This window comes from Vitis riparia, chromosome 13 (assembly GCF_004353265.1).
Source record: "Vitis riparia cultivar Riparia Gloire de Montpellier isolate 1030 chromosome 13, EGFV_Vit.rip_1.0, whole genome shotgun sequence".
Taxonomy (NCBI): domain Eukaryota; kingdom Viridiplantae; phylum Streptophyta; class Magnoliopsida; order Vitales; family Vitaceae; genus Vitis; species Vitis riparia.
In genome coordinates this window covers 23,198,514-23,207,152 of record NC_048443.1, presented here as the reverse complement: position 1 = coordinate 23,207,152, position 8,639 = coordinate 23,198,514, and the positions used below count along the sequence as shown (strand labels likewise).

Below are 8,639 nucleotides of genomic sequence, written 5' to 3'. Positions count from 1 at the left end.
TTTCTTTCATTTTTTTTTCTCAAATTTTATTACAACCAAGATGTTTTAGTATAATATAAATAAAAAGTGCCAAAATAAGAACCGGTCGGTTCCCTCTGGACCCAGCAATTCATTTTCTTCCCCTTCCCCATGCGGTTGGTACCCCACTATCACCTTGAATGTCATCCAACCGGAAGCAATACCTCCACTGTCACCTGGAGCATTATCCCGCTGGCAGCACCCCCGGCTCTGGGAACCCCGCACCACCTCCTCACCTTGATGGTTGTAACATAACAGTAAACGAGGCTCAGTCCAGTGGAAGTGGCAGCGGCTGCGGTGGTGGTGGTTACGGTGAAGGTGGTCGCCGCGATGGTGGATACATCCATGGTGGGGGTGGAGGTTATGGCGGCGGTGGTGGTTATGGTGGTGGTAGTCGGGACCGTAGTTACGAAGATGGTGGATCTCGCTACTCTAGGAGTGGTGGTTCTTCGGGTGGCAACTAGAGGAACTAGATTTAGAATTTGGTGATGGGTGTTTTAGTGTAATGGTTCTGTTCTGATGTTCTGGTTATGCTTTTTGCTGGTTCTCTCTCTTTTTGATCGTTGGGTTTGATATTATTGTTAGGTTACTTCTCTCTCTCTCTCTCTCTCTCCCCCCCTCCCTGGAAATTAATTTTGATGTTTTATATTTAATTTATTAATTTTTTATTGATTATAATTGTTGTGATATGTTTAATATTTATTTTTTTAATATTTGTTTTATTTATTGCATATTGACATTTTTATTTATTGAAATTATTGAAAATATTAGGTTGATTGACAACTATAGATAAAAAATTTTGTGAAAAAAATCAACAAACATAATAGATACTGTCAAAATTTAGATAGAATTTATTATTTTTATTTATTATTATTATTTTTAAATTTTAATAATATATAAAAATATATATTAATGACGTCACCAATTCGACCAATGAAATGTGAACCGGTAACTTTTTTGGTTCGATGACCGGTCCGGTTTTGAAAACATTGGATAGAATATTGATTATATAAACCCTCAATACTCTCAAATGGAGTAAACAAATGTCTCAATAACTCTCATCTAAACCAATTCATTCTCTAACATGCCAATTACTATAAACATCATCCAAAAGTTAGCAATACCCCAATACTTGTAGTCTGTACACACCAACCAACAAAATACCAAAGTAAAGTGGTTTGTGGGAAAAAAGATAACTCATCAATTCTATCAAATCAAGATGAATGTGAGTCATGCATGCAATGGATATCTAACAATCAATCAATCGAGAATAAATTATCTCCCTCTTTTGTCGCAAAAATGATAATCATAAAACAATAAACACAAGGAAAATATAGACAGAAGAAGGAAATTAATACTCATATATAATCAAACTATTCTAAATACAAGAGATAAAGAAATAAAGGTGCATCCAGACCAACAAAATACATGATAAACTAGGTCAATGACTTTAGTACAAAAAAACACTGATCCACAGAGAAAAAGAAAAAGAAAAACCATAAAGCAACTAAAAATCTAAATCAAATAGAGGTGGGAGTGTAGAACTAGAAGAACCCCGAGACATCAGCTATGAAGTAAGAGACAAGAGCTACCCCTTGAGACTCTTAAAATGAACATCCATATGCTTTGTGACCTCACAAAGGTGTGTGTCCATGTGAGTGTTCCATGCATCTGTCCGCAAGTGGAGTTGGTCCATAGAGTCTCTCACTCACAAAAGCCTAAGGTCGCTAAAGGTTGGGGCCTAGGGGCTAGAGGATGATCATGAAGAGCTTGCTCTCCATAGATTATTGCTCCCTCTAGGTACGGGCTTTGTCACTCGACTCGATAAGTGGATCTTACCCCATTGCATGGATCTCCTTCTCTTGCACAACCTCTGGAGCAATTAGCCCGAAGACATGGCTCACATGTTTGGACCATGAACTGTCGCTAATGAGATCACGCAAGCTAGACATACCTAACTATTGATCAATCTCAAAATTGGTGTCATGTGGGAGATGATAAGGGCTAAAGGAAGGTTGTGAGGACAAGAAGACTATAGTATGTGGCCATGATGTTAAGAATGACCTAAGTGATGTTGATCGGTTGCCCAAAGAGAATGACATGGATGTGGGCAACTAATAGCCTAATCTACGTTCAATGGAAGGAAAGAAAGCATAGGAGAAATATGTGGCGAGGACTAAAGTTGACTTGGTGAAGTCAACCAAGGAAATATAGGTATGGAGCAAATGAGGCTCACCTAGGAGCATAATGAGAATGGTGACAAGCTTAGAGTGAGTAAGGGCTTGAACCTCAACCAAAAAAAAAATTGAGGTAGAGTCTCCAATAAGGCATGCATGCGAAGAACTCGACGAATAGAATAAAGGGTAACCAGAATGGTTTGGTTGTACATAGAGACTTGAAATGTAAGCCAAACCACATCAGAATGGATATTTGCATAGAACATGTAGACATAGTGAGGATACACAACCCCATTAAGAGACGTGAGAGGCTCCCAACCTCTCTCATGGAAAATAATAGGAGGATCAGTATCTTGAAAAGCATTTAAGGTAATACCATACTTGATCTCAAGCCTATAAATAAAGAACTAAGCATTGTACCAGTCTTGAGGAGCCTAAAAAAAGAAACACTCAATTGGAAGATCATCTAAGTCAAAAGGACCTTGTATAGGGATGCTTATGATAGGCTCAAAGGATGAAGGCATAGGAGGTGGCTCCGATCCTTAGGCATCTATGACCTAAGATACTAGTCCTAAAGTGAAAAGTGGAAAGACATAGAAAACAAAAAGCTACTTGAAAACCGCAGGAAGAGGTTAAAAGGTAGTTAGAAACATTCTTATGGAATTGAAATGAATGAAAACTTACATGAAAAGCCTTTAGAACACAAAGAGGCCTAAAGACAGAGCATGAGCAATGATTTGAGATGAAGGAATATGAGAAATGGGGCATTAAAAGGTTATTTATAGTTGTTGGCATGAGTGGGAGCATTAGCAAAGCACCAGAACCTGGATTAGTCCTCAAGCGCTCAATGAGAATTATAAGCCCCTAAGAGCTCTTTGATACCTTTTTATCAAGTCCCAATTATAGATGGAGCAGTCTTTTGAACATTTGAACTGTCTTTTGTAGTGAGGATAGCCTAAGATGATAAACCCTTAAGCCTAAGAAGGCCTTGAAAGATATGAGAGACCATCAATCACAACCTAGAGATCTAAGAATCCATAGAAAGTTAAGATTACTTTGAAAATTGTTGACATACTTTTCAAGAGAGGGGAGGGGAAAGGAGGAGTGTTTTTAAAATCTTAGAGCCTGTCGATAACTATTCTTGGAAATAGTTTTTTATTTTTAGGAACAAAAAAAATAAGAAAACACATTTCACACCAAAAAAACATAAAACTATTTTCTAATTTTAAAAATAAAAAAATAACATGTTTAAATAATATTTTTTAATTATTTTCACTTGTTTTTGGTTGTTAAAAAAATGTTTATAAATATAAAAAATAATTAAGCCACATGTAAAAATTATTTTTAAACATATTAAAAAACAAGGTGAAAATATCATAACTTATCAAACAGATTTTTTTAAATCAGTTATAAAAACTGTTTTTGAAAACGGATAGATATTCGAAAACAATTACGAAGAGTGCTTAAGATATTATTTTTACTAGTGAAGTCGAAGCATAGCCAACGCACCTGTTTCTTGCTTTGCATGCGTGCCATGTACACGGAAACCAGTCAAAGCCACAGACCTACAAGTAACATCACATTTCACCTCCATGGCTCCACGCACTCATCAGAAAACCCCTAGCCACTGTGAGCCGCCAACACAACCGTCTCTTTCCCCGGAAAAACCAATCCCCTTATAGCCATCATTTCCTCTCTTCTCTTCCAACCTCTCTCTGTCCCCACACCCACAGTCCAGAACAGCAGAAATCACAGATTCAGAATTGGGTTGACACCCCCACCACGTAATAGTCTCAGAGCCAACCATGCTCCCATAGGCAAACCCGCCAACCTCTGCAAAGACTACAAGCTCTCCTGGCTACAAGAGCTCAAACATGCATTCCAACCCCAACTATCCAACCAAAACTTGGACGCAGATGATGAAGAAGACAACGAATTCTTCCAGGAATTAGTTGACATGCGATGCGTGGATAATGTTAGGATGCTGATCGTGGATGCAGTGCAAACCGCCAAGTCTGGGCACTCGGGAATGCCTCTTGGCATGGCCGAAGTTGGGTATATTCTGTACAGGCATGTGATGAGGTACAACCCCAGAAATCCTAAATGGTTTAACAGGGACAGGTTTGTTTTGAGCACTGGCCATGGATGCCTCCTCCAGTATATCTGTCTTCATCTTGCTGGATTTCAATCAGTTCAAGTATGTGGGCAATTTCCTTCTTCTATATCTAATTTTTCTGAGGAATTATTCTAACTCCTTGATTGCTTATAGAATTGGTGATTCCTATAATTGTATGATCCTTTTTTTTTCTCTGGACATTTTTTTTTTCTTTCAGCTGGAAGACCTGCAAAGGCTTTGCAAGCTTGGTAGTAGGACCCCAGGTCACCCTGAGAATGTGGTTACCGATGGCATTGAAGTCACTACAGGTACAAAAAGTAATGCTTGAAAAGTAATTAGGGAAATTTAGTGTCCTGATACATCTTTGAGAATATTATTTAATTGATTTCTAAAGTTGCTCTATATTTCACACATGTTTCCAATGACAGGCCCCCTTGGGCAAGGTGTAGCTAACGCAGTTGGCCTTGCCCTGGCAGAAGCTCATTCTGCTGCTAGATTCAACAAACCCGATGCTGTCATTGTTGATCACAGGACGTAAGTGAACTGGCTAGTTTATCTGGATGGCTAGTAACTCGGTATATGTAAGTGGTAGTAATTTTCTGTGATGATGATGATGATTTGGGAATGTAGATTCTGCATCATGGGTGATGGATGTGTCATGGAAGGGATATCACATGAAGCTGCATCTTTGGCTGCACATTGGAAACTCAACAAGCTTACACTAATTTATGATGATAACCTTAATACCATTGATGGAGCCACCTCCCTAGCTTTTTCTGAAGATATATCGGCACGATTTAAGGCTCTTGGGTGGAACACAATCACAGTGGATGATACACACAATGACATGGAAGCCATCAAGAATGCCCTTCTCTCTGCTTTTAGGGAAACAGAGAAACCAACTTTCATAAGGGTTTGTGGGATTATCTGAAAATGAATTCTCTCCTTAGAGGCATATGTGCATATTTATTTACTTTTTTTTCATTTTTCACAGGTGAAGACTGATAGGTAAATTGTCTGAAAAGAAAGGAACTTCCAAAGCTCATCATGGTACTTTTGATGAAAAGGATGTGAAGAAAATGAGACGGAAAGTTAACTGGAGTGATCGAGAACCATTCCATGTCATTCCTATGATCTATAGGTTTTTTTAGTTGCGAAAATTGAGTTTATTTAATTAATTCTTTTCAGCATTTTAATCTTTGAAAGAAACAGTCATGAGGCTTGTATTTAAATCTGCTGCAGGGAAATGCAGATACAAACAGAGTATGGGGAAAGAATGGCATTCAAGGCTATGTTATTACCAGACCAAATATCCACAAGAGTTTGTAGAATTCAAGATTCTCCTTGATGGTGGTTTGCTTCCTGGCTGGGAAAGCTCATTACCGGTAATTGATCTGCAACTTTGAAGGAAATTTGTGTTTCAGAGTATACCAGGAGGGTTTATTGATCTTACCATCCATGTTCTCGATCACTTGTTGCACTTGCAAAGTAAGCGAACTTGAACACATTTTACTTGGAAGTGACTTATTGAAAACATGGATTCTGGTCATAATGGACCGCATCAAGTAGACTCTAACAGGCAGAAGAACAGTGAAGTTGAATATTTCAAATTTTATGACATGTTCTTTCACTTTCTCATAATGCTTGAACATTAGTAATAGTAAGGTCAAAAGTTATGATCTTAAAACTCAGACAAATTCAAAAGGTTCATGCTATGCATCCTCAGAAAAATAAATAAATTCAGTAGTGGAACTTTCATTATTCGATGGGGTTCATCTCATGATCATCTTGTCACATTTACATATGGATAGAATGAAGTCCAGATTAGAGTCCTTTCAAGTTTCATTACTCCTCCATGGAGTTTTCTTCACTTCCATCAAAGGTGCCTCATATTTAATGGTGTGGGTCTCAATCCGATGGGTTCTAATCTATCTTCACCATGTGATTTCAAGTCCGATTTCAGGTGATGTATCTTAGAAATCTTCTTATGTGAAGACAAGCAGTTTTCCATGTTAAGATAGTTGGAATATTTCTTAATTTATTTTCAGATACACTTACCAATTTTATGCTTCTAGTCAGCTGGATTTGTATAAGTATAAGCTATAGCAGTTCCTTTGCCCTTTCACATCTTTTGGAGGAACCTGTTGCAGTTCCTTTCCTTTTATACTTAGTAAGCCAATAGTATACAGGTTTTATTTGTGTAACAACTTCTATTATGATCTTAACAGAAGTTTCCTACATCGGATCCGGTGGATGCCACTCAAGGGTACTCTGAGAAGTGCTTAAACCAGCTTGCTAAAGTGCTCCCGGGGTTGATCCGTGGTAGTGCAGACCTTGCAACCTCCAACAAAGCTTACCTCCACGGCCATGAAGACTTCAGCCAGCCTAACTCCCCATGGGGCTGCAACATTCGCTATGGGGTTAGAGAGCATGCAATGGCTGGAATTTCATATGGTATTGCATTGCATGGAAGTGGCTTGATCCATTTGCAGCCACTTTCCTCGTTTTCTCCGACTACCTGAAGAACTCCATTAGACTTTCTGCTCTAAGCCATGCTGGGGTCATCTACATCATGACCCATGACTATTGGTCTGGGGGAAGATGGACCAACACACCGACCTGCAGTGGAACAGCTTGCTGGCCTACGGGCAGTGCCACAGCTCCTAGTTTTCCGGCCTGCAGATGGGAATGAGACTGCTGGAGCATACAAAGTGGCTGTTGCCAATCGCAATGTACCAAGCCTCATTGCATTATCAAGGCAAAAGGTGGCTGCAAATTTGGAAGGAACATCAAGAGCTTCAGTTGAAAGAGGTGGTTACATTGTGAGTGATAATTCTGAAGACAAGTTGCCAGACATAATACTGATTGGCACCGGATCAGAACTGTGCCTCTGCTATGAGAGTGCCAAAATGCTGAGACAAGAAGGGAGGACAGTGAGGTTGGTTTCCCTCGTCTGCTGGCGGCTCTTTGACATGCAGCCACAACAGTATAAGGAGTTTGTCTTGCCACCAAGCGTGTCAAAGCGGGTAAGCGTCGAGGCAGCCTCCCCCATCGGGTGGAGGGAGTATGTGGGAGAGGAAGGAGTGGTGGTTGGGGTGGAGGAGTTTGGTGCCAGTGGGGCTTATTTGGATACTTTCAAGAAGTTTGGTTTCACTGAAGGAAACATAACAAGGATTGCAAAGTCATTGCTATCTCAATAAAAGTTATACAAACAAATTGTTCCAATATTGGCATTGTAATCAATCATGTTTACTTGGTCATCTGACGCTTAATTATTTCAAATCCTAACTCAAAGCCTTTATTTAGAAAGTTAGAAACCTTCAAAAATTGCCCACCACAAATCTGTATGTTTTGGGCTTTCTCCATGCTTTGCTCCAATCCACCTAAAACCGAGGAATGGCAGATTTCTTTCCTAGCATATAGCGGGTAGCTCCACCTTCTTGCCTCCATTTACGCATAAAGGAACCTGCCATTCTACCCTGACAAAAGAAGTGATCAACAATGGAGAGAAAACTAGCTAATGCCATGGCCATGATGAAGAGGACAAGTCCTGTTCTTCTGATCTCTATAATGGCGATTGTGGTGGCACATGAGGCCCCAGGGGAGGAAGTTCCGCTGTGTGCCAAGGACTGCATGCCGGTGTGTCTGAAAGTGGAAGGGGCAACCATTCATGCATGTGAGGAGAGCTGCCACGAGTACTGCAAACAGATTTCTGGGCGAGGAAGTAATGGTGGTGTCTCCATTTGGGTTGTCTCAACATGAATATTGTCCATATCAACGGATTCTCTGTGTTTTTCATGTTCTGTGGTTGCCAGTTTCACAAGATTTTGCATTTTGATATGGGTTTCATTGTGAGCCAACTATGGAGGCATCCCGCTGATTTTAGGAAATTTTGACCCTGTAAAAATATATTTGGTCTGCAATCAAGGAATTTTGTAACTTGTAACTAATAACATTTGTAGGGAAAATTGTAAGGTATTGAATCGATAGCTACTGAACTTGTAATTAGATGTGTAAATAAAATCAATTGGATTGGTTTTTGGGCAAAAATCAATCTTAATTATATAGTTTGTAAGTTAAAAAGCCTATTTTTAATTTTTAATTTTTTTAATACTAATAAAGGATAAAAATATCGATTTTCATAGATACATCTTTGGCAATTATTGAATACGGTCTCTTTGAAGGAATCACACATTTCTACTTTCGACTAATCGTAGACTAAGAAGAGAGAAGGCAAACACATTCATTGAATTGGACAACTTTCTTAACAAGAAGCGGTTAGCTGTACTCAGTTTCAGACACGCTTTCTTGATTCGTGAACAGGGGAT

General features: G+C 39.2%; 2 protein-coding genes across 2 annotated transcripts; both read left to right on the top strand.

Moving 5' to 3' along the window:
* The first annotated feature begins 158 nt into the window (after window positions 1-158).
* LOC117928436 (glycine-rich RNA-binding protein GRP1A-like) lies at window positions 159-482 on the top strand. Its single transcript, XM_034848317.1, has one exon. It carries the CDS (start codon window positions 159-161, stop codon window positions 480-482), a length of 324 nt encoding a protein of 107 aa, XP_034704208.1.
* Window positions 483-3,828: 3,346 nt separating this feature from the next.
* Window positions 3,829-7,620, top strand: LOC117928718 (transketolase, chloroplastic-like; the record flags this gene model as incomplete). Its single annotated transcript, XM_034848711.1, is given in 10 exon segments — window positions 3,829-4,392; window positions 4,529-4,619; window positions 4,740-4,845; window positions 4,942-5,230; window positions 5,310-5,452; window positions 5,554-5,583; window positions 5,585-5,696; window positions 6,540-6,789; window positions 6,792-6,894; window positions 6,896-7,620. Coding segments are annotated over 10 exon segments (2,304 nt in total), but the record flags the coding sequence as incomplete, so codon positions are not given.
* Window positions 7,621-8,639: the final 1,019 nt, after the last annotated feature.